General features: G+C 36.3%; 3 protein-coding genes across 3 annotated transcripts; 2 read left to right on the forward strand and 1 right to left on the reverse strand.

The window, feature by feature from the left end:
* Nucleotides 1-406: 406 nt before the first annotated feature.
* Nucleotides 407-3,374, forward strand: LOC114543575 (tetratricopeptide repeat protein 28-like). The gene has a single exon (XM_028562500.1). It carries the CDS (start codon nucleotides 423-425, stop codon nucleotides 3,372-3,374), a length of 2,952 nt encoding a protein of 983 aa, XP_028418301.1. The 5' UTR covers nucleotides 407-422.
* A 17,835-nt stretch (nucleotides 3,375-21,209) lies between these two features.
* On the reverse strand, nucleotides 21,210-22,036 carry LOC114543576 (zinc finger MYM-type protein 1-like). Its single transcript, XM_028562501.1, has 2 exons — nucleotides 21,871-22,036; nucleotides 21,210-21,817 (listed from the first exon to the last, which is right to left on the reverse strand). Exons 1-2 carry the CDS (start codon nucleotides 22,034-22,036, stop codon nucleotides 21,210-21,212), a joined length of 774 nt encoding a protein of 257 aa, XP_028418302.1.
* Nucleotides 22,037-23,390: 1,354 nt separating this feature from the next.
* On the forward strand, nucleotides 23,391-25,519 carry LOC114543577 (tetratricopeptide repeat protein 28-like). The gene has a single exon (XM_028562502.1). The coding sequence runs from the start codon at nucleotides 23,405-23,407 to the stop codon at nucleotides 25,517-25,519; it is 2,115 nt and encodes a 704-aa protein (XP_028418303.1). The 5' UTR covers nucleotides 23,391-23,404.
* Nucleotides 25,520-25,538: the final 19 nt, after the last annotated feature.

Here is a 25,538-nt window from a genome sequence, read left to right on the forward strand (position 1 = left end):
GTGTTTACCTTAGTTTAGGAGAATATAAAAAAGCTATTGACTATTTAAAAAATGGTTTAGAAATGAATATTGCCATTGGCGATAAGTCAGGAATGGCCGATAACAATGGCAATTTAGGCAGTGTTTATTTTAGATTAGGAGAATACGTTAAATCCGTTAGCTATTTAAGACAAGGTTTAGAATTGAGTACTGCTATTGGTGATAAGCCAGGTATAGCAAGTAAAAATTGCAATTTGGGAAATGCCTACCTTCGTTTGAGAGAATATGAGAAGGCTATTGGCTATTTTAACAAAGGTTTAGAAATTAGTACTGCTATTAACGATAAATCATGTATAGCAACTGTAAATGGCGATGTGGGCAATGTTTACCTTATGTTCGGAGAATATGAGAAAGCAATTGACTATTTTAAAAAGAGTTTAGAAATGCGAACTGTTATCGGCCATAAATCAGGAATAGAAACTAACTATGGCGATTTAGGCTATGCTTACCTTAGATTAGGAGATTATGAGAAAGCTATTGACTATTTTAAAAATAGTTTAGAAATCCAAACTGCTATCGGCCATAAATCAGGAATAGAAACTAACTATGGCCATTTGGGCAATGCTTACTTTAGATTGGGAGAATATGAGAAAGCCATTAGCTATTACAGAAAAAGTTTGGGAATGAGTACTGCTAATGGCAACAAGTTAGGAATGGCAATTAACAATCGCCATTTGGGTAATGCCTACCTCTATTTAGGAAAATATGAGGAAGCCATTGAATGTTATATAAAAGGTTTAGAAATTAGTACTGCTATAGGCTACAAGTCAGGAATAGCGACCAACAATAGCAATTTGGGCAATGCCTACCTTACTTTAGGCGAATATGAGAAGTCCATTGACTATTTCAAAATAGGTTTGGAGATGAGTACAGCTATTGGTGATAAGTCAGGAATGGCTGATAACAATGGCTATTTGGGCTATGTTTATAATGAATTAAGAGAATACGTAAAATCCGTTGGCTATTCAAAAAAAGGTTTAGAATTGAGTACTGCTATTGGTGATAAGCTAGGTATAGCAAGTAAAAATTGCAATTTGGGTAATGCCTACTTTGGTTTGGGAGAATATGAGAAGGCTATAGCCTACTTTGACAAAGGTTTAGAAATTAGTACCGCTATTGGCGATAAATCATGTATAGCAACTATAAATGGCAATGTGGGCAATGTTTATCTTCTGTTAGGAAAATATGAAAAAGCCATTGACTTTTTTAAGAAGAGTTTAGAGATGGAAACTGCTATCGGCCATAAATCAGGAATAGAAACTAATTATGGCAATTTAGGCAATGCTTACCTTAAATTAGGAAAATATGAGAAAGCCATTAGCTATTATAGAAAAGGTTTAGAAATGAGTACTGCCAATGGCGATAAGTCAGGAATTGCTGCTAACAATGGCAATTTGGGTAATGCCTACATCTATTTAGGAAAATATGAGGAAGCCATTGAATATTGTATAAAAGGTTTAGAAATGAGTACTGCTATAGGCGACAAGTCGGGAATAGCGACTAACAATGGGAATTTGGGCAGTGCCTACCGTAATTTAGGCGAGTATGAGAAGTCCATTGACTATATCAAAACAGGTTTGGAAATGAGTACAGCTATTGGTTATAAATCAGGAATAGCAACTAACAATACCTATTTAGGCATGACCTACCATAGTTTAGGAGAATATGAAAAAGCCATTGACTATTTCAAAAAAGGTTTAGAAATAAGTACTGTTATTGGCGATAAGTCAGTAGCAGCAAATAACAATGCCAATTTAGGCATAACCTACCATAGTTTGGGAGAATATGCCAAGGCTATTGACTATGGCAAAAAAGGTTTAGAAACGAGTACTGCTATTGGTGATAATTTAGAAATAGCAAGAAACAGTGGAGTGTTAGGTAAAGCCTATCTCAATTTAGGAGAGTATGAGAAAGCTATTGACTATTGCAAAAAGGGTTTAGAAATGAGTACTGCTGTTGATAATAAGTCAGGAATAGCAAATAACAATGAAAATTTGGGTGATGCCTACCTTATATTAGGAGAATACGAGAAAGCTATTGACTATTTCAAAAAAAGTGTAGAGATGAGTGCTGATATTGGCCAGACGTCTGCAGTTGCCTCTAACAATAGCAATTTAGGCATTGCCTACCTAAAAATTGGAGATTTTGAAAAAGCCATCGACTCTTTGAAAACTAGTTTAGAAATGAGAACTGTTATTGGTGATAAGCTAGGAATAGCAAAAACTTGTAAAGACTTGGCAAATGCCTACCTTGGATTACGAGACGATGTGAAAACCATTGATTATTGCGAAAAATGCTTGGAATTAAGTCGCTATATTTGTGATAAGGAAGGAATAGCATCTTGGAATGGCAATTTGGGTGATATTTGCGTTAGTTTTGGAGAGTATGAGAAAGCTATTTATTATTACAAAAAAGGTTTAGAAATGAGTACTGCTATAGGGGATAAGTCAGGCATAGCAACAAGCAATGTCAAATTGGGCATCGCCTACCGTTATTTGAGAGAATTCGCCAAAGCTATTGATTACCTCGAAAAAGGTTTGGAAATAAGTACTATTATTGGCGATAAATCAGGGATAGCAGATGCGAATGGCGGTTTGGGCATTGCTCATATATTCTTGGGAGAGTATGAAAAATCTATTGATTGTCAAAAAAAGTGTTTAGAAATTAGTACCGCTATTGGCGATAAGTATCAAATAGCAGAGGTCAATTGTTATATGAGCGTTGTTTTTAGATGTTTAGGACAATATGAAAAATCTATTCATTATTCCAAAAAAAGTTTAGAAATGAGTACTGCCATTGGCAATAAGTCCGCAATAGCAAAGAGCTATTGTCATTTGGGCAGTGCTTACCACAGCTTTGAAGAATACGAGAAAGCTATTGACTGTTACAGAAAGGGATTAGAAATTAGTACTGGTATGGGCGATAAATCTGCAATAGCCACTCAGAAATTAAATTTGGGCAGTGCCTACCTTGGATTAGGAGAATATGAGAAAGCCATTGACTATTACAAGAAAGCTTTAGAAATAAGCATTGATATTAATGATCCGTCACTCTTAGCAATTAGTAAAAGCAATTTGGGATTTGTTCTTGTATTATTAGGACAATATAAAGGTGCAATATCATGTTTCATGGAATCTATCAGCATCCTTGACAAAATGTTTTTAAACTCAGTACCAGACCAAAATAAGTTGTCATTCACTAAACAATACTTTACCCATGTAAAGATCATGATTTGTTTTATTTCTGTGGGTCGCATTGAATCTGCATTATTAGTCATTGACCTTGGAAGGGCTAAAGAACTTCATTGCTCCATTGAAAGAAAAAGAAATCTTTGAATACAAAAATGTTCGATTATGCAAGTTCGGGATGGAATAGAATCAAGAATGGTGAAGAACAGGTAGAAATCGAAGATTTACAAAGCATCCTCCAGGTAAGCAGCAACGATAGTTCCATTATAGTATTCGCTTTTGATTGGCCAGGTTTTCTAAATGTTTGGGTGTTGAATAAAGAAGTAATCTTTAGATATAGAGTGTCAAAATCAGAGGCACGATTGGAAAAATTTGTGCAACTGATAAGTGAATTGTTCAGAATGGTGAATGTGAATGTTAATCGGGATTCCTCGTTTTTCGAACTTAATTCAGTGCCCAGTATTGATGAAAAATCGATTCTTCCTTTGGACGTTTTTAAAGAAAAATCTCCGTCCAAAAATCTTTATCAGAAACCTTCTGTTGGGCATGATGATTTAAACCAAGACGGTATTTTGAAAACATTGTTTAAACTACTTATTGACCCTGTAAGCGATGTGATTAAAGGCAATAAACTTATAGTTGTTCCTGACAAGCAATTGTTTTTTGTCCATTTTCGTCATTGATTGATGAAAATGGTTGTCACTTATCCCACAATTACAGCATTCAAGTTACGCCATCATTACACACTCTAAGGTTTAGCATTGAACGCTCTCAAGATCTGGGCCTTGGTTTTGCGTTGTTTGTTGGTAATCCAACCGTTGGAACGGTTTCCTTAAATGGAAAAGAATTTTCACCCCCTGCCCTACCAAATGCTGCTAGAGAAGTTGAATGTCTTTCAAAGCTCTTCAATGCTAGACCCTTAGTGGGGCGTGAAGCTAGAAAACAGGTTGTACTGGATCTTTTATCTGGGGCTAGCATAATCCATATCGCTGCTCACGGTGAACAACTTCGAGGTGAAATAATGCTTTCCCCTAACGTTTCTTCGACTCGGCCATTTTCGACTCTTCCTTATCCAGACGACTACCTTCTCTCACAGAAGGATATTGTAAATACTTCTTTGCTAGCTAGCTTGGTAGTTTTATGCTGTTGCCATACCGGGCAAGGTGAGATTTCTTCCGAAGGTGTCATAGGTATTGCTCGGGCATTTATTGCAGCCGGGGCTCGCACTGTTCTCGCCACACTATGGCCCATTAGTGATGATGCCACGAAAGAGTTTATGGAAGTATTTTATGGTGAGTTGTGCCAGGGAACATCGGTTTGTGAAGCACTAAGAAAGACAAAGAATCTCTTCCAAAAACACCAAATCCAGGCATACCGGTCTTACAAAATCTGGGCCCCATTTACCATCTACGGGGAGGACGTGGTTTTTCAGAAACATGACATCGAAAATATCAGAGATAAATCACGTGACATGTTCTCTGGTTTTGTTGTATTACCCTAAGGTTTGTAAGTATAATAATTATATAGCTTTGTGTAGCCAGTATCGGATTTGAAATATTCAGTTTTTTAAATCAATATAAGTAGACATTTCCTCTCTTCAAAGTGTGATAGTGCATTGGACGAAGTACGATTGGTATGCAGTTTTGCAGTTATCGCCAAGCCGTAAGTATATATCAATTTCAATTCAAATGTGATTTAAGAATTCCCTATCCCCATTATTTGCATACTTATTCCCTATTCCCATTATTTGCATACGCTGGTCCCAAGAAGGGGAATAGCATTATTGAGGTATCGGGCCAGTCAGGATTAGAACATTAACCTGCTTACTTCTCTTTAATTTCCAATATGCAAGTAAAATTATATGTAGGATATCATTTCAGTGTTAAAACAATACGCTATAGCAAGCAGATATTCTATTATTTTTCTCCACTCGTCATCGGTTCACATCCAATAGTTTATTTTTGAAAAAAGGGGGTGGCTGCCTGTATGAAATTTTCACTGATAAAAGCAGCACTTTATTTGACTTTGCAGATTAAACTTTTTGTGCAAGCATTTGAACTTGCTCCCAGAAATAAATGTACACTTGTTTCAGGCATGCGCAACATAGCAAAAAAAAAATTACTTAGAAAACAAATGCAGGCTAACACCGTCCTGCTCAGCGTTTCCGAGATATATTTTGGTGCTTGTATGGGCATCTAGAAAATAAAGTGCCTGTAGCAAATTATATGTGGAAAAGTTGACCTTCAATATTATAAGTTTGCGGAATTCCAGAGTTTTTCTTTAAGATAAGAGAATATTTAATTTATATGCGGCAGCTTCTAATGTTAAGAAATTTTAAGCAAACTTAGTTTAGTAAAAAAGTCAAAATTATTGATTAATTGATTTTTGTTCTGTAATTTTCTGTTATTCGAATCAGATTATATTTATACTAAATGTACCTACCTACCATTAATAAATGAGGTTCTCAAAGTATGCTTAAACTTTCATAAAGAAAGAGGAGAGTTTCAATTTTTCTTACAACGTTGTAAGCATCAAACGCTTTCAGATATACTTGATACTTATTTATAGATAAGAAATAACATAAACTTTAGCCAACATTCTAAAACCTAGTGGACCGACATCACGCGTATTGTATTGATGTGTTTCCGCAATGAAGAAGGATGTAAAATATATGGATCATCAAAGCGTTGTTCGGTGATAAGGACTTTGAACTTGCAACGCCGAAAACATCGTTAAAAACATATGAAATAGTTCAATATTTTGCCTTCTGTTTAAAAAAAGATAACATCAATCAAACCGATCTACCTTCTACGACCCAGTAGAACACTAATGACATTTGTTTTGACAATTGTTGACAAACGTCTTCACAGTTATTTCATCGGCGTAACAAAAATCGGGCAACTGAAACAATAATTGAAACAATATTGAAAGAATGATTGCTTCACATACGAAAGTTAGAAATCGGCAAGACTGCAAGAGCAATTATTTTACATTGAGAAAAGGAATACACTTTAAACTCATCATATGGTGTACCGTGATCATGCTACTCACTGAACTAGAAAAGGAAAGCAATAAAATCGAAATATGTTACCAGTGTTAAAGTATTGGACAGATGAAGAGTTGGGTATTGTGACAGTGCTTCAGTCGACTAAACGATATAATTATACCCATATGTGTATTTGTTGCTTCCTTATTTTAATCATGCACACGGCGCGAGTGGTTATTGATCTTGTGCTTTAAATGAATCACCTTTACTGGTGCCTCGAAATTTTGTACAAATCGTGATCATAACTGGCCAAGTGTATTTAAGGAAAGGAAGCGGATATGGATATGAAAGGCTTTTGTTTCATCTATATACTGCGTGGATCGTGTTCAAACAATTTCATTAACGGACCGTTATAGCGACCATGTGCGTACAGATATGCCGTTCAGTAGCGTTGTACGAGGAGAGACATCACATAAGCAAGGAAGTGCGAAAAGAATTATGCCAGTCCACAAAGTGGTTGAAGAATGTTGGTCGTAATGTTCACAGAAATCAGTTAAACTTAAATTTTAATTTTTCAAAGTATTAATCGAAGATGAAGGGTTTTAGAATTGAGAAGATGTAACCATGCACATTTTGTTTCTAATAATAAAGTGTGTTTTTTCATTTGTTTCATAAAATACATTTAACCGATGAAAAATAATTATCTGCATGTGCCTGTATTACTGTTTCGTCAAAAGTTTTTGAAATTGAGCCATTGTTTATTTTCAGCCTCTATTCGTCTCGCATTCTAAGACCTTTTTATCTTCTAATATTGTCATATACTGCGAGATGTTGCCAGGAAGATGATTACAGCAAATAGTAACATAGTATAAGTGGAAACAATTGTTAGGACCTGCAAGCTTCCAATTGGAAAATTCAAGACAATTTTTAGGCTTAAAAAGTTAAGGCCTTCAATTACTAACGACATAGAATTACCGTAAATTATGAATATTGGACCCTAAATTACTGACTAAGTTAGCAAAATATTTACTATATTCTATGTAGTACGTATCAACGCATGCTTTGTAGTTCGTTTTTATTACATTATTTTCTTTTATTACAATAATTAAAGACAACAATAAAAAAGTAGTCATTTCTGCAGTAGTTTTCTAATAATATTACTTAGTTTTTAATTGTATAATGTTTCTTCTTTGTTTGGTGAGACTTAAGGATGGTGATTACAGTTTTTGATGTGCATTTAGCCGATATACTCCGCCGTGTTTATTTACTTATTAAGGTGGACACAGACCGGACGCGAAGCGACAACGGGACGCGAATTTTGAGTTTTCAGAAGTATGTAAATTAAATTCTGGAAGATAAATTTGGAATCAAACGACGCAGAGCAGTCAAAATGAATTATTGTTTAAACATCCTGCGCACGGCCTTGCCATGCAATAATGTAGTGTTGCTGGTACAATTAGCGGTTATTAGAATAGTACTCGTGATGTTTCAAATTTGGGAAAATTAAACTCTCCCATCCGCTTTTTTAATTTTGATGAATATTTCAAACATAATCGTACTATTATTTGGTACAAAATTTTTTTTTGGTATTATATTGGTATTTTGGTTCTACAACTGGACAGGATAATTTTTTATTGGATTTGTGGAGTAGAGTTTCATTGGAGTGGATTTGATCTTGCATACAAAGTGTCAGCGTCTTATTCCTTGATGAACAAATAATCATTATTCATTTCTGCAGAATTATTTGTTTTCATAATCAAGATGCACTAAATATTAGTATAGCAGGACTAAATTGTCAGGCCGCATTGCTACGTGACTGCAATCTGTACTTATCAGTGTTTGTAGATATTTCATGGTATACAAGCGCGAAAATGAACGAGTCAATGGGTCAAAAAAATCCATCGCGCAGAACAGTGTATGTGAATAAATGGCCTCCCCCCAAATCCGTGTAGTTTCACCGCCCATGATATAAAATAATTTAGATCAGTAGAGATCAGTTTCACTTTCATTGAGCAGGTATATTTAGGTTTCCAAATGTTATTCCTGGAAACAATTAATATTGTATTTGTAAGTCTCTTGCTGGTTTTGGAATGATAACGGCACAGTCATTGAATTCCGATACAGAATAATTATCTTAAAGCGTATTTTCACGATTTTTACACCATTGTTAAGTTCATTTATTTCTTTTTCAAATGACACGTTGTACGTGTAATTTAGTTGAAAAATGAAGAAGTACTGGTTCGACAAAAAGTTCATAAAAATCACCATTTTCCGCCGATGGGAACTGGACGTTTGTTTTATTGAAAATTAGTCCCAATTAAAGGGCTTTAAAATCTAATCACTACTGAAACTACAATGCAAATTTATCGCAAAAATTCTGCTTATTCAATGTTCAACGATAGAAGTTTGAAGAACACAATGCCTCCATTAATTAATTTGCATTTTCTTTTGTCTGCATGGAGGTCTAATTTCGAATTCCCATCGGCGGAAAAAATTGATTTCGAGCAACATTTTTAAAAGACGATAACTCGGCCAGTTTTGGTCGTGTCGATATAAGAACGGTTAATCGTAAACTAATAAGCTAATCTTTGTTGCCATATAAAAACTAGTATACCGAAGGCCGCGGGTTCAAATCCTGCCGTGGTCAAGTAGAATTATCTGCTTGCTATGGCAGCTGCCACTCGGTGTCATATCCTACTAAAATCCATATAAAACTATATCGTTTACTTTACTATTTTATAAGCAGCTTGTCAAAGTTGGATTTGAATATATTTTTATACACACTGTATATAAACTTTTAAATTGGCTAATACCACAAATCTAAATTGTGTTGCAGACCCTTGGGTTTTTTAGGGTCAATTCAGATGTCAAGTTTCTTTAGAGCGAGAATCATGGCACTTATATATGACTGACATAACTAGTTCGATGACGAGAAAGTGACACAATATTGAAAAGAAATTATCTATTTGTATTTGTTTCACTGCAGTCAAATTATTGGTACGGCCAAATTTCGTACCCGTGACCCATTTTCATCAGTGTTCAGGTTATGAATACACGTGGTCGCTTCTTAGGAATTTCTTTGAAAGACTAGCTAGCAGAGTTTATTTACATGTACATGATCGTACACCTTTTCTTGCAGGCTCACCCATTGCACTTGTTGAAGTGAAAGTAGCTTTCTAAATTGACTCGGTGTTAATAACATGTACAGCTGCAAAGAGATTGCTTTTTAAATGCCACTAAAACTATTGCATGCTATGGTGTACTTTGTAAAGGTAGTGAACAAGATATTTGGCGAGATTTACATCATCGCGTGATATGTGTTGATGCGTGATTTTCTACTGAATTTTAAAATTATCAAGCCGAATTATGTCAGCGTTTATAAATATAAAAGGTACATGATTGCATGCCCATACTGTACTTGTTTTTTTCAACTCCGGATAATAAACTAATATTCATATTTTAATTTTTATTTAATATTATTTCAATATTCCTCTGCATACAATATTATATAAAAGCCACGGTCTGATGTTTCGCAGTAAAGATCTCACGCTCGGTCAATAATCGGTTATTATTAAACTCCGCTTCGTGAGAACTTTGAAGTTTATAATTATGGGAAAAAAAAAACTTTAGAGGATCTAGATGGCATTTGGGGGCCTTGGATAACGTTGAAAACAAATTATTGACAATTTTTTATTGATTTCAATGCCGGTATTTTATACGCATTTTATTGTAGTTGTACAGTTGTATGGAGTTCCATGCTGGCTTTGGAATGGCAACCAGGTATAGTCATTATCATTGCTTTTCAAATAATTACCAAGTGTTTATTTTGTCACGAAAACTATGTTGATGAACGTGGATACATTAGCTTTCCTCACATCCGCTCTAACAGCTTCAAATGTTGTTGCCAATAGCTTATAGCTTTCACTAAAATCGTTCACCATACAGAAAACAAAGAATTCCAGTATGCCAGATTTTGCCCATGCATGATTAACCATGTCGGTGACGTCAATTATTATGATTCAATTTGTTAACATTGTATGAAATGAAATCATATAACGATCGCCTACCACAATTTTTAAATATTATTCACATTTAAGAAATAAAAAACATTTTCCGTGTTTCTATACAGTTGCAGAATCGATAAAAATAGACACGTAACGGCAACCGTAATTGTTTACCTCACACGACGAGTAAGATCGCAGTTGACATATTGATTTTCGCACACGTAGTACTTGTCAAAAAAACAATGCATTCTTACAGCAAACACTGAATAAGCAAAATATAGACACCTACCACTTCAAGGATTATAAACTACGAGTCGTTCCTATTTCACCAACCGTTTCTGTGCTGTGATGATCTTTAAATCTTTTATTATTGTTTTATTATTTGACTCAATGGTTTCATTTTATATTTTTAAAAAATAGTTTAAAAAATTACGGTTAAAATGCTGATGCTATCATGCATGCTCTCTTTTTGTCTTAGCCAATCAGCAAGTCGTAGACGACCGTTCTTTCTTTGTTCAAATTTCGCGCATGCGCACAACTACCATTCGTTTCAAAATATCAGTTCACCAACACGCTGCACGCTGTAATAGGGGTATATATAGTTTTGCAAAGGGGAATATTTTTATTTCAATTTCAGGAAACTTTCAGCGTAGTCAAAACAGGATACGTATAAATTATAATAAAGCAACGTTGCTATCATTTCCAGCGCATGTCAGGACATAATTTTTATGGTACTTGTCACTTGCCAAAGAGTGTAAAATGATGTTATTTGGAACTGTAAAATGGGCTTGGTCTTTGGGGTATTGAAATGAGTAAATAACATGATCCTGGTAAACGTGTAGTCATCCTAACAATATAGCATGTTCTTGTTTGGTTTAAAGAGAACTTCTTATAATACCACAAAATCATCTCAGGCTTTGTCAAATCTCGGGTAACCAGTGCCGTCTCATGTGAACTTCTTCAAAGTTTATTATTTCACACTCTTGGCAAGTGACAAGTACCATTTCCGGCGCTATCGATCACATGAAGGCACGATTTAGAGAAAAAATAGACATGCAGATCTGCGAAACACGAAAATATCTTAATATTGAAAATGCATGAGTTTGCACTTATCGAAACTCTTAAGTACTTCGGAAGACGATATAATTATGTTTGCGGTGAAACAATTTCACTTTCTTTACGACATAACTTGTAATAAATTCTCCGAGAATCAAAGCTCAGAAAGAAGCGACTTGTGCGCAGTAGCTCTATCAAGGGAATTCAGTTGTTATGATTCAATTTTTTACATTGCTTGAAATGAAATCTTATAACGATCGCCTACCACAATTTTTGAATATTATTCACATTTAAGAAATAAAAAAAATTTTCCGTGTTTCTATACAGTTACAGAATCGCTAAAACTAGACACGTAACGGCAACCGTAATTGTTTACCTCACACGACGAGTCAGATCGCAGTTGACATATTGATTTTCCTAGGGCTTTCGACACACGCAGTACGCGAAAATTGAAAATTATCCGGCATTATTCCTTTCTTCAGAAATTAGTTATTTTTAGAGTCAATAAACAATAAAATATTGGCAAAATCTTTTTAGGATAACAAAAGGTCGAAATGTGGAAAGAGGACTGTGGTTAAAGTTGGATTTCCAGTCCTCTCACTACATTTTGACCTAAAACGCACGGCCTTAAAATATTAGCGCGGCAGTACTAAATTGTCAGTCTGGCTACATCAGTGCAAACGGTAGGCCCAACTTAATGGTGATTTTAGTTCTTTCAGAGGATAAAAGCACCAACAATGAACCAAGCCAAGGAATTCGATTTTGTTAGCGGCGCGAAACCGGCTTTTATCCACTTGGCATCAAAGCTAATAATCTCTGAAATTTTCATGCCTTCCTCGGTTTTTGTGGGCTATTGAAATATGAAATTAATAAATAAATCATGATTAGTGTCAATTTCAATGGTTGAGTATTTCATGCAGGTTCTGCAAGTGCTCTTCCAGGAAATAACATTACATAAGCGTTTAAATTACCAGTTTACCAACATGCTGCACAATGTAATAAGCCTATAAAAATATATAGTTTTGGAAACCAGAATATTTTTATTTTGGATGCAGAACACTTTAAGCGTAGTCAAAACAGGATACGTATAAATCATAATAAAGCAACCTGACGTTGCTATCATTTCTCACACATGTCAGGACATATGGTAATTGTCACTTGCCAAAGAGTGTAAAATGATGTTATTTGCATGCATGGATCTGTAAAATGGGCTTGGCCTTTGGGGTATTGAAATGAGTAAATAACATGATCCTGGTAAACGTGTAGTAATCCTAGCAATATAGCATGTTCTTGTTTGGTTTAAAGAGAACTGCTTATAATTCCACAAAATCATCTCAGGCTTTGTCAAATCTCGTGTAACCAGTGCCGTCTCATGTGAACTACTTCAAAGTTTATTATTTTACACTCTTGGCAAGTGACAAGTACCATTTCCGGCGCTATCGATTACATGAAGGCACGATTTGAATAAAATAATAGACATGCATGCAGGTCTGCGAAATACGAAAACATCTTAATATTGAAAATGCATGAGTTTGCACTTATCGAAACTCTTGAGCACTTCCGAAGACGATATAATTATGTTTCCGGTGAAACTATTTTACTTTCTTTACGACATAACTTGTACTCAAAATTCTCCGAGAATCAAAGCTCAGAAGGAAGCGACTCGTGCGCAGTAGCTCTATCAAGGGAATTCAGTTGATGTATTCATATCAAGTGGCCGTTGATGCAGTTCACGTACGGGTTGGCAAGTAGCATTGGATAAAGAACCTGAACTGATATAAGGATAAATATACATTCATCAAAGTATCAGACCGTCGGTAGAAATAGGAGGAAAGCAAAGATCAAACCGAAAGCGAACAACAAAAGCTATGCCTTGAATCTTAGCTCCTTAACGGGTAAGTTTGTTTAATATATAACCAGGTCGGTAGCCTTAGATTTCATAAACATGCATTGATTTAGGATATATTTCTACATATATACTAGCATGCATATGCGACCATAAATCTATAGAGTATACAAGCAAAATATTTATATTGTGGTATGTAATATACAAAGTTTAAGTGAAAGTGAAGTCCGCTATGCGCATATATAACAAATTGAGGCATAAATTTACGATTTTTTTATATAAAAGCACTAGTTGACATTCATTTAGGCATAGCGAAGAAAATGTTGCTAGATTTTTAGAAGAAGTTATACAGATCTACATGATATAATTTCATACATCAGTCGGATCTGTTAAAATAATTAATAAGCTATAAGTTAATAAGCTTTCCTGATTATCAGTACACTGACAATATTTATAACCAAATTTATATTTGGGCATGGAATCTGCATTTTTTAAACACTTTGATTCATCGTAATTATCGTTTCTCTGGTTTTTAAATGAAAGTAATCACAAAGATTAACTTTCACGACCCTACGTTTCGACACTCCGGGGTGATCTGATGTTGAAACTCGGTTTCTTATATGCTCTCAAGATGACGTCATCTATTAATTAAATGTAAATATTTTTTTTGCAAATAGCTTCCGTCATCCCTATATAGGACACAAGGACTCGCATTAATATGCCAGGCTTCCAAACAACGCTTTTGTCCATAACGATCATTAGTGGTAATGACTTTTGAATCGTTCCACGTTATGCGGTTAGTTTGAGACACGTGTTCCTCTAAGGCTGATTTTGAACTTTCAAAGTTCGAAAGGCCTTTTTATTTTCTTTTAAACGTTTGCCAAACAGACGTTTTGTTTCACCTAGATATTCTTTCTCGCAATCACCACATGTTATAGAGTATACAGCATCAGTTTTCAGTTTAGTCGCTACGCGATCCTTGGGTTTCGCGAAAATATGTCCCAGTGTCTGAAAGGTTTTTCCTTCCTGAGATTACGTATAGATGATTGTTACCATTCTATACAGAGATGGGTAATAAACCTCTCTACTAAGGAGCTAAGGGAGATTGAAAGGAAAGGACTAGAGCATGGTCTTAAGTTTGCTATTTCATCAAGGCGAATTCCAATAGCTGAAATTGTCGCTTCGGTTGAAGAAGGAATTTTTCACCTCAACGACGAAACTAAGCTAACGGTAAGAGCTGAAGTCAGTAGCATCCTCAGACGTGCTAAGGCTCCCCCAAAAATATTTACAGTAAAGTGTTCATCTTTGAAGAAAGATCCGGACAGTGTTGTATTCTCTGCAGATAAAGGCAATTGTGTTGTTGTGATGGACAGACTACGGAAAACTATCGCGAGAAAGCGCGTGCATTGCTCAATCACAAAAACACCTATAGTGTCCTTAAGTCTGACCCAACTTTTAAGACTGAAAGAGAATTGAACAAACGCCTATCACTCTTTAAGAAAGCTAACAAAATTAGCGAGGTCACTTATAAATTGTTGCGTAGTAGCGATCGATTATCTCCGCGATTCTATGGCTTTCCGAAGATTCATAAGTCGGGAATCCCTTTGATACCTATCGTGTCTTTTCTCAATTCTCGTACTTATACTCTTTCAAAGTATTTGGCTAGAATATTGTCTCCTACTGTTTGGAATAGTCTCTACACTTAATAAAAAAGTCCACTCATTTCGCAGAATTTATTAAAGGTGAAACTCTAGACACAGACCAAGTGCTCGTATCGTTTGACGTCGTTTCCTTGTTTATCAAAATCCCTTGGTGGGGTGTTACAACATTTTTGTATAAGATTGATCTTGGACAAAAGTTGTTGTAACACCAATCCCCTCCCCCCAAATTTATTGTTGCTACGTGAAATCTCCTTACAACATTGATTTTGGGGGTGGGGTGTTACAACATTTTTGTCCAAGATTGTAGGTATTCTTTTTGAGCAAGGCACTGATTATGTCGAAATGAATCAGGAGATTTATTTGACAAAATTATTGACAAGATTTGAAATGTATGTTTGCAAATCCCGCTCTACTCTTTCTGCGACGAGGATTTTACTGAGCCAAGTAAATATCGTGAATTGGTTGATTGTCTGATCTATGCAATGACATGCACGCGCCCTGACATATGCTGGATTGTCACGACATTGTCACAGTATTTGTCGAGACTTCTCCGAGAGCATTGGTTCGCGGCAAAACATGAATTGCGCTATCTGAAAGGAACTCTTGATTATAAATTGTGTTATAGAAAGTGTGATGATGATTTGCGGTTATTGGTTATAGCGATGCCGACTGGGCTTCTTCGACCCATGATAGACGAAGTATCAGTGGGTACTGTTTCAGTTTAACTGAAACCGGACCATTGATCTCATGAAGATCAAAGAAACAACCGACTGTGGCGCTCTCCTCTTGTGAGGCAGAGAATATTGCTCTGGCAGTGACCGTTCAGGAAGCTCTTCACCTCATCCAGTTATTAAACAAACTCGTTAATATTTGTTGTCTAATTCAAATTTATGAATATAATCACGGTACGATAGCTTTATCGAAAGATCCAGTTAATCGAAATAGGTCAAAACATATAGATATTCGTTATCATTTTATCCGCTCGACGATCAACGCAGGCAAGGTTGTAGTATACTACTGTCCTACTACAAATATGATAGCTGATATAATGACTAAATCACCAACACGTTAAAAGTTGCAAAGATTCAAAGATTTTATATTTGGTACCTAAAATATTTGTAAAATATTGATTATCGTTAAAGTTATGTTAACCATTGATGTATCTGAGTTAAGCAAATATGAATGAGATCAAGCTAGTGGGGGTGTTAAAATGTGATCTCATCGTATTTCTCATTGTATGTACTTAGGGCGAATGTATTTTTTATGTACTTAAATAAAATGGCGAAAGCACATTGTGTTATTTGAGTTGAGAATATATCAATCCGAATCGCCATCACGACGGAAGCGCCGAGTACTTCCACTGGCAGTACGGCCAGTGGAACGAACAGTTCATCATGTGTTGCTGAGAAATGACCTGCATCCAGTTGCCCTTTTGGGCACCCTTCGTACCCTTCAATCCGACGCGATGCCCTAGCTTCATATATCGAGATCTTCAACGATTCTCAGTTTAAGTAATCTAATAAGTATTTGATACTGCAAAGCTTTCGGTCTGTTAACCCGGGCCTTCATCAGGACAAATCCCTGAAATAACATTTACACGGCACTATAATAACACGTTAGGCGTGATTTGTTAGCTTACGCCATTAATTAAGCGGTTTTAATTACCAAATAATTATGAAAAAGTTATAGTTTTAATTAATACGCTTGTCCTAGACTAGTGTTTAGCTAGCTGACATTGAAAAGAGCACGCGTACGCCACGTACTATTGAGCAAAACAAAAGATTAAAACTATATAATAGACCTATTTATTGGAACGATTTATTTTTCATAAATATTAATTTTGGTAAGTGAATGGCGCGAGCTAACAAACCATGACTAACGTGATATTTAAGTGACGTGTAAACAGTGTAAATGTGTATTCAGGTAATTGTACTGATGAAAGCCCGGGTTAACGGCCCGATAGCTTTGCAGTATTAAATACTTATGTGGTGTACCTAGTGTCAGTAGACTCTCACTATGCAAACAATGGAAGATTCTGCATGAGTTTGTTCTTCATCAGTCTTCACAAATCGAATCCGAACGTAGAGGAGCTGGACACAAATCCTACTAATGACCGTGAACATTCATTTGGAAAACAAAATGAGCAGCTTCGTCAACCTTGGAAAAAAAGCAAAATTGTTTCAAAACAAATCATAACCAAAGATTGAGTTTTTGACAACAATTTATATAGCTCTGGCCTGGAGTGAAAAGTCAAAGAGAAATTTATTTTAACAAATTTTAATGCCGTTTCATTTTGCACTACTGTGATTCCAGCAAAACTCAGATAAGTGACTCGGGCAAGATGTGTAAATAAATAAATGCAAAGATAAATAAATAGATCACGTCGCAATCATGCTTCATGTTCTGTATAGCTGTAATGACTTTTTTATGATTTATAATATTAGATGCTTTTTCAAATTTATACATTTTTGCATAGCTATACAGTTGCCTGTTTAATATGTTACTTCTGCCTGTTTAATAGAAAATTCGATCAATCCTAACATAAATTCTAAAGGAAGTTTTCGTTATTTATGCACATTATAAGTGTTTCTCCTCAAGTAATCAGCATTCCGGATTTGCGAAATGCGACTAAAAAACGAACATAAATATATATGGCATGTGAGTGAGAACATTCGAATGTAGTATTTATATGTATTGAGCTGTTATATAATTGGATTGAACTCAACTTGATTTGAGTTATGAGCTGACATTCGAATTTTACGGGAGTCATAATAATGTTAAAATTGTGTAATTTTATTCGGACTTAAATTTTAAAAGCTTGCTAATTACTTTATACAAATTATAAAATTTTCGAATTCCTAGGCTACCTTCACAGTGGTTTAATATTTGCGTGTATAAGATTAATACTGTATTAAGTACTATGCCTTCAAAGTAAAAAGGTTGTTTGTTAGCGCAAAGATCACTAAAAAGACAGCTTCTTTAAACGAATGCGGATAGCCCAGTGTTATGAAAAAGCTGGTCAAATAAGGAGTATAACCGAATCCACGCGCGTCTGGACGTTTCTCCAATAATGCATCTTTGTTGAATGCAGGGCCACTACTTGCAGAATAAGTTTTGGAGTGTGTTGGTGAGAAATCGCCTGCATCCAGTTGCCCGTTTGGAGGATTGGCACCACACATTTCTCAAATTCGTAACTGCGAATCCGAGGAAATGCCGTTCATATCGATGTCCTTAAACGATTCTCAGTTTGTTCTTCATTCACAAATCGAATCCGAACGAAGAAGAGGAGCTGGAAACAAATCCTAATGACCGTTAACATTCATTTGGAAATCAAGATCAGCAGCTTGGTTAACCTTGGAAAGGGGAGAGTGAACTTCCTGGCCTTCCTTGGAATAATGCTGAGGATACAGAAAACTTCCCTGATATCGATAAACTTTAAAATGTGACGTTTTCATGTATTTTAGAGAGCACAGTAGCCGTCCAATGATTTAACGACTGTGGCGAATACCGACAATTCATTGCAAACCGTGTTAACAAAATTTTAAGCCATCCGAAAGTATTACAAACTGATAACATGGCCAGAAATTGCGGACATGGAATATGCAGATTGCCGTAGCAAATTTGCATATCTGTTCAAATATTATTCGTTTGCAGAACTATAAATTATATTGCGCATTCTTAAATTTTGCAAAATTTAAGAAAATCATTGCATCTTTGCTATTTGCCCTGGTTGTTTCTTGTAACTCGTGTCATATTGAAGATCCTGAGGTAATATTTTGCCGGCAAAGGTTTATGTCGGCTCTGCATTTTTATTTTATTTCTACGCTATTACGGTTTTCGTTTTATATGGTATTCAACGTGATAAATGACCAAAACTTTGTTTTGAAAATGCAGAACGAATATTGATAAAACATTTTGAAATACTATATAAAAATATTAAGATTAACTTGCTCTGCAACGAGCAATTAAGGCAAATTATAATTGACCTACCTAAAGGTGTATTTTTAGCGTTTAGTACTGTGCACATTACAGTTTACTATAAATTCACGAAGCTTTATTTTGACACCATATGCAAATTTAGGCGGAAGTAGAATGTTAAATATGTCCGAATTTTCTGGCCATGCCTGCAGACTTGAGTAGTCGTGGCGTCAGTCTCACGTCAGCAGCGTTGTGGTGGAAACGTCTAGTCTGGTTGGCTGATCCAGGTGAATGACCACCTCAGATCGTGACATGTACAAAAGCAAATAATGGCCTCGATAATTCTCGAAGAGTTCGGCTTGAGTAAAACAAGGAAGATTGGTGATTGAGCCTTGAGATTCAAGCACAATCCTCGAAATCCTTCCGACAAGATCCAGAGAGTATTAACAATACAGGAGATTATATATCAAGAATTATTTTCGGTCCGCAGAGCCCAAGAGCGGAAAGTTTGTGAACGCGAAAGTTCGTGAAGAATTTTGGATTCCTCGGCAATCTTTGCTTTCGTATGCTGGCAAAGCGATCCCTAAAAAACGTAATGGATGTAAGAGATTTCCTGTTGTAACCATTCCAAGCCCGCCTGCTGAATTTTTGCACATGAATAGACTTAAGATGATAATAATACCTTTCACGATAATCGGCGTGGATTTCCTAGGTACTATCAAATATCGTAGAAGTCCGAAGAAGAGCGTATGGTTTATTACACTTCTGCCGTTGAGAAGTGCGGCACATTATTACTATTGCATGGTCAGTCAGTGTTGCTTGCGTGCCAATCCCGTTTAGTGAACACATTTTCGTTTTCTAATATCTGATATAGCGGTTTTAAGGTCTGTGGACTCTGTGCCTTCAGTTGCTTTTCTTTTCAAATAAACGTGCCGATACCAATCGTTCGGCTCAACTAATTGTAAACGCACTAGCAAGCAACAATTGCTGTTCAGGAATTGCTTATCTTATAGATGAGGAGAATGCGTGAAAACCATTCGATATTGCACAAAAAGTTTAGAAATAAGTGTCTGTGAATCATAGGCGGCGGAAGATGTACATTATGGGGGGGGGGGCTTAGACGCGAGGACAGAATCCGGACTTCGGGGACAATGGGACATGCTCCCCAGGAAAATGTTGAAATTTGGTCTTCTGAAGTAACATTTAGAACTTTCTGCGAACACATTTTTGAAAATTTTTAGACTCTCAAAACTCTATGCAAATACAATAGTCAACCATAGTGAGTAAACAAAAACAATACAAATATTGTTAGTAGTGTAGATTGAAAAATGGTTCAAGTAGTTACAGAATAGTTCCCTTCTTAACAGTCCCAAGAACCAAAGTAGTTGATTCGTCGCTCATTCACAGATACGAACTGTTGTGCAATACTTGTTAGTTCCAGTTCGACCAGTTGATCAGTTCTGTCTTTGTGAATATGCATCAAAATAAGGTGGTTCAGTCGTTTCTGGCTCATGGTGGTTCGTGAATAGTTCTTGAGCCTTCGTAAAGCAGAAAAGCTTCTCTGAGCGGTAGCACTGGCCATAGGAACTGTTAGAAAAATTCGAAGAAGCCTGTCGACTTGTTGCAGCATGGTTTTACTGTAGGGACAGGTATTGAAGAGTTGCACGATGGTACCTATGGAAGTTACCTTTTTCACACCCAATTGGTGTTTTACATTCGCAGTCGCACTAAGTCTGGAAGCATGCACAGCTGAACCTTCAATCTGTCAAGGTCGAGGTCTTTTGCATATAATGCTGACAAACTTTCAGATGGTTGGATTGTGACACCACTACAAGACTTCAATAGTAAACTCTCAATTTCTTTCAAAATTGCAAAAGAAGGTTGGTTGAATCTGCGCCTCATCTCATTTATCACCAGATCCAATACTTCGAAATACTGATGACGAAAAAAACTTTCTGGAGACGTAAATGTGTGATTGGCAGAACCGTCGTCAAGACGTTTAGGTATAGATTTAGGCCGGCGAAGTTTGGGCGGCTCGGTTAGATTCTTTGACTTGCTAACGGTCGCTTGAAAGAATTCAGAAAATGCTGCGTCTGAGCGTTGCCTTGTAAGGAACGATACTGCTTGAGAGACAGCCATCGCAGCATCCTGAGCATTAAGGTCATGCCCCTGTAATGTTCTGGAGAGTTGCTCAGTAGCACTGAACACCAAGTATGACAGGCGTAGCCCAAAGAAAGTTTGAAACCTTTCCATTAAAGCAACATATCCAGATGCATTTGAAGCTGAAGGTCCAGAATCCTTACTTACTTGTTCCAGTTCATTACAGATGATTTCATAGTTCTTCAAGATGGCGTTGATCGCACCTGTTCGCACAGTCCAGCGGGTTGGACATAGTGGTTTCAATCCCGGAGCATCCATGTTAAATTCTTCTTGTAAGTGTCTAAAAATTGCAAAACGCTTTGGCGATGCACGTATTATAGTAGCCACGCCCGAAGTCAGATTGAGAGCTTCTTAAACTGCATCGCACTGACGCCCGCAATCCTGCAGACACAAATTGAGATTATGTGCCAAGCAATGAACAAAGAGTGCAGACGGCTCGTCCTCCTGAAGGCGCTTTGCAACACCGCTAATGCACCCTGCCATATTGGCAGCCCCATCGTATGCTTGTCCACGACACTGAGAAAGCGGAAGAACACAACGTAACAAAGTGTCCTTAATTACCGATGTTAGGACTTCTGCAGTTGTGTTCTCTACTTCAACCATTCCAATCAGATCTTCCGAAATGTTGTACTCCGAGTCTACCCAACGTATGGAAACTGAAAACTGCTCAGCACCGCTTAGGTCTCGGGTTTCATCAGCAATAATTGAGTACCATTCAGCATCCCGAATTTCTGCAAGTAGTTTTCTCAAGACTTTCATACACATCAATTCGATCAATTCGTTGATTATGTCATGTGATCTGTACACTCCCTTTCTTAACCATGCTTCAAGACCAGGCACACCTTCACACCTGCATTTAAGAACCTGGTAAAGGTTTCCTTCCTCTTCAGTGTGTCCGCGAATTGCAACACCCTCAGTAAATGCGGGTTCGGCTTTCTTATTAAATACCGATGGATATGCTTTTCGGCAATAGAAGCAAAACACACTATTCCTTGAAGTGCAAAACGTTAACCAGTTATATTCCTTGAACCAGTTGGAAGAAAATGACCGAGTTTGCTGTCCTTGTCTCTTGCTGGTTGAATGGAAGTCAATATTTGGATCGTAAGGATTTGGGAGATCATGTTTGCAACATTCAGATATGCAATCTTGCCCTTGTTCACGTTGTTCAGTAAATTCATTTGCTCCTATCTCATCAGTCTCATTCGACAGCGGATGTTCTGTTGTCTCTTAATATTCTAAGATATTCATATTTGCACGTAATTTGCACGTAATACTATAATTATACTTACTCAGAATTAGAGTTGTCTTCAATTAGCCTTTCTCACGATGACGAATATCCGCCATTTTTGGGGTACTTTCAATTTTGTTAAATAGGTTTAAAACATTATAGCAATATGAAAAGCGTTTTTTTTTTAATAAACAGACCATTTGACGAATAAGTTCAGCCTAAAATTGAAGATTTAGTAAGCGTAAAAGGCCTTAACTTCACGATTTCGAAAAAAAGTACCCCAAAAATGGCGGCATATTCGTCATCATGAGAAAGGCTAATTCTAGGCCTCTTCACAAAAAAGCCGTCTATATTTCTTTGCATATTTTCATTTGGTAAAATTACTCGTTAAATTTTTCTTCGTTAAATTTTCTTGTAATCTTGTTTGAATATTTCGTACATTTGCATGTTTGTTTATTCATGCATTTATTGCTCAGTGGCTCATCCACGATACTTTTGAGCAGCAGCGTATATATCCACCTAGTACTTCATGAAATAAAAGTGTAGCTGTGAAGTGATAAAAACCAAGTGCATTGAAGTCATGGAAGGCCAAAACTTTCTCCTATATTTAATATTTTCGTCCGCTTATTGCAGTAAAAGCGTTCACATGGATCAAGGTGTATAATGTTGAACATTTTTTTCTTATATTCAACGTTTGTTATATAAGCAACTTATTTCAAACATTAGGGGGGCTTAGCCCCCCCTTTTTCCTACTTTCTGAAAGTTGGGGGGGGCTTGCCCCCCCGGTTCCGCCGCCTATGCTGTGAATTATTTTAAATAAATCATAATATAAGTTACTGCATTAGTATACATTCATTTCTGACAGAAAGCCACTTTATACATTGTTAATTTGTCCTCGATTTCCATGACTTTGGCTATTCCCAAGTTTGGCTTGTGGACTGGTGTTGAGGGACTAATCACTCGTTAAGTCCTATTTTCGGGAAGTAAACAAAGGCTCTCTCTCAGAAATGAATGTATACTAATGCAGTAACTTATATTATTGTTTATTTAAAAGAGTTAAGGCACTGTTTTGGGGGCGTAAACAAAGGTTTGTCCCAAAAACAGCCCTATGGTGCATTTTCAATATCACTATTACCAGTCCGATTATCACTATTACAAGTGTCGATCACAATAACACCTCAAACTTCGATTGTGTCAACGAAGGAAATACTCTTCCATGCGCGGTATATAGCTACATTAATTAACCTGTCTAATAAGTTTTTACATAATTTTGTTTAAGGTCTGAAGTAAAGATAGAGACACTTCAAAAGGTAACGAAATGGGTTCGAAATCTTCAAAATCTGTCACTGCAAACAATGATCCGTTAGAAAGAGCAAACACCAATCTCAATTTAGGTGATACCCATTTTAGATTAGCAGAGTATAAAAAGGCTATTACCTATTACATTAAATATAGGGAAATTTGCACTGAAATTGGCAATTTTCAAGGATTAGCAAGTGCCTGTGAGAAACTGGGTTCTGCCTGTTTACAGCTAGGACAGCATGAAGAGGCTATCGAGTATTTTGCAACAAGCTTAGAAATTTTCATTAAATTTGAAAATCACTCAGGAGTGGCAACTAACAATGGCAATTTAGGCACTGCCTATCATAGTTTAGGAGAGCATGACAAAGCTATTGACTATTTCAAAAAAGGTTTGGAAATCAGTGCTGCTATTGGCGACAAGTCAGGAATGGCAAATATTAATGGCAAATTGGGTAGTGTTTACCTTAGTTTAGGAGAATATAAAAAAGCTATTGACTATTTCAAAAATGGTTTAGAAATGAATATTGCCATTGGCGATAAGTCAGGAATGGCCGATAACAATGGCAATTTGGGCAGTGTTTATCTTAGATTAGGAGAATACGTTAAATCCGTTAGCTATTTAAAAGAAGGTTTAGAATTGAGTACTGCTATTGGTGATAAGCCAGGTATAGCAAGTCAAAATTGCAATTTGGGAAATGCCTACCTTCGTTTGAGAGAATATGAGAAGGCTATAGGCTATTTTAACAAAGGTTTAGAAATTAGCACTGCTATTAACGATAAATCATGTATAGCAACTATAAATGGCAATGTGGGCAATGTTTACCTTATGTTCGGAGAATATGAGAAAGCAATTGACTATTTTAAAAAGAGTTTAGAAATGCGAACTGCTCTCGGCCATAAATCAGGAATAGAAACTAATTATGGCGATTTAGGCTATGCTTACCTTAGATTAGGAGATTATGAGAAAGCCATTGACTATATCAAAATAGGTTTGCAAATGAGTACAGCTATTGGTTATAAATCAGGAATTGCAACTAACAATACCAATTTGGGCATGACCTACCATAGTTTAGGAGAATATGAAAAAGCCATTGACTATTTCAAAAAAGGTTTAGAGATGAGTACTGTTATTGGCGATAAGTCAGTAGCAGCAAATAACAATGCCAATTTAGGCATAACCTACCTTAGTTTGGGAGAATATGCCAAGGCTATTCACTATGGCAAAAAAGGTTTAGAAACAAGTACTGCTATTGGTGATAACTTAGAAATAGCAAGAAACAGTGGAGTGTTAGGTAAAGCCTATCTCATTTTAGGAGAGTATGAGAAAGCTCTTGACTATTGCAAAAAGGGTTTAGAAATGAGTACTGCTGTTGATAATAAGTCAGGAATAGCAAATAACAATGAAAATTTGGGTGATGCCTACCTTATATTGGGAGAATACGAGAAAGCTATTGACTATTTCAAAAAAAGTGTGGAGATGAGTGCTGATATTGGCCAGACGTCTGCAGTTGCCTCTAACAATAGCAATTTAGGCATTGCCTACCTAAAAATTGGAGATTATGAAAAAGCCATCGACTCTTTGAAAACTAGTTTAGAAATGAGAACTGTTATTGGTGATAAGCTAGGAATAATAAAAACTTGTAAAGACTTGGCAAATGCCTACCTTGGATTACGAGATTATGTGAAAACCATTGACTATTGCGAAAAATACTTGGAATTAAGTCGCGATATTTGTGATAAGGAAGGAATAGCATCTTGGAATGGCAATATGGGTGATATTTGCGTTAGTTTTGGAGAATATGAGAAAGCTATTTATTATTACAAAAAAGGTTTAGAAATGAGTACTGCTATAGGGTATAAGTCAGGCATAGCAACAAGCAATGTCAAATTGGGCATCGCCTACCGTTATTTGAGAGAATTCGCCAAAGCTATTGATTACCTCGAAAAAGGTTTGGAAATAAGTACTATTATTGGCGATAAATCGGGGATAGCAGATGCGAATGGCGGTTTGGGCATTGCTCATATATTCTTGGGAGAGTATGAAAAATCTATTGATTGTCAAAAAAAGTGTTTAGAAATTAGTACCGCTATTGGCGATAAGTATCGAATAGCAGAGGTCAATTTTATATGAGCGTTGTTTATGGATGTTT

This window comes from Dendronephthya gigantea, unplaced genomic scaffold, assembly GCF_004324835.1.
Source record: "Dendronephthya gigantea isolate DGI-Jeju-01 unplaced genomic scaffold, DenGig_1.0 000486F, whole genome shotgun sequence".
NCBI classification, from domain to species: Eukaryota; Metazoa; Cnidaria; class Anthozoa; order Malacalcyonacea; family Nephtheidae; genus Dendronephthya; species Dendronephthya gigantea.

Bases quoted from the DNA above. Each gene is read 5' to 3' on its own strand.
- LOC114543575 (XM_028562500.1), top strand. From the start codon at position 423: ATGCGAACTGTTATCGGCCATAAATCAGGAATAGAAACTAACTATGGC.
- LOC114543576 (XM_028562501.1), bottom strand. From the start codon at position 22,036: ATGAATTTACTGAACAACGTGAACAAGGGCAAGATTGCATATCTGAAT. The intron at 21,818-21,870 runs GTTAACGTTTTG...ATTGCCGAAAAG, and splicing joins TGGTTCAAGGAATATAACTG to CATATCCATCGGTATTTAAT.
- LOC114543577 (XM_028562502.1), top strand. From the start codon at position 23,405: ATGGGTTCGAAATCTTCAAAATCTGTCACTGCAAACAATGATCCGTTA.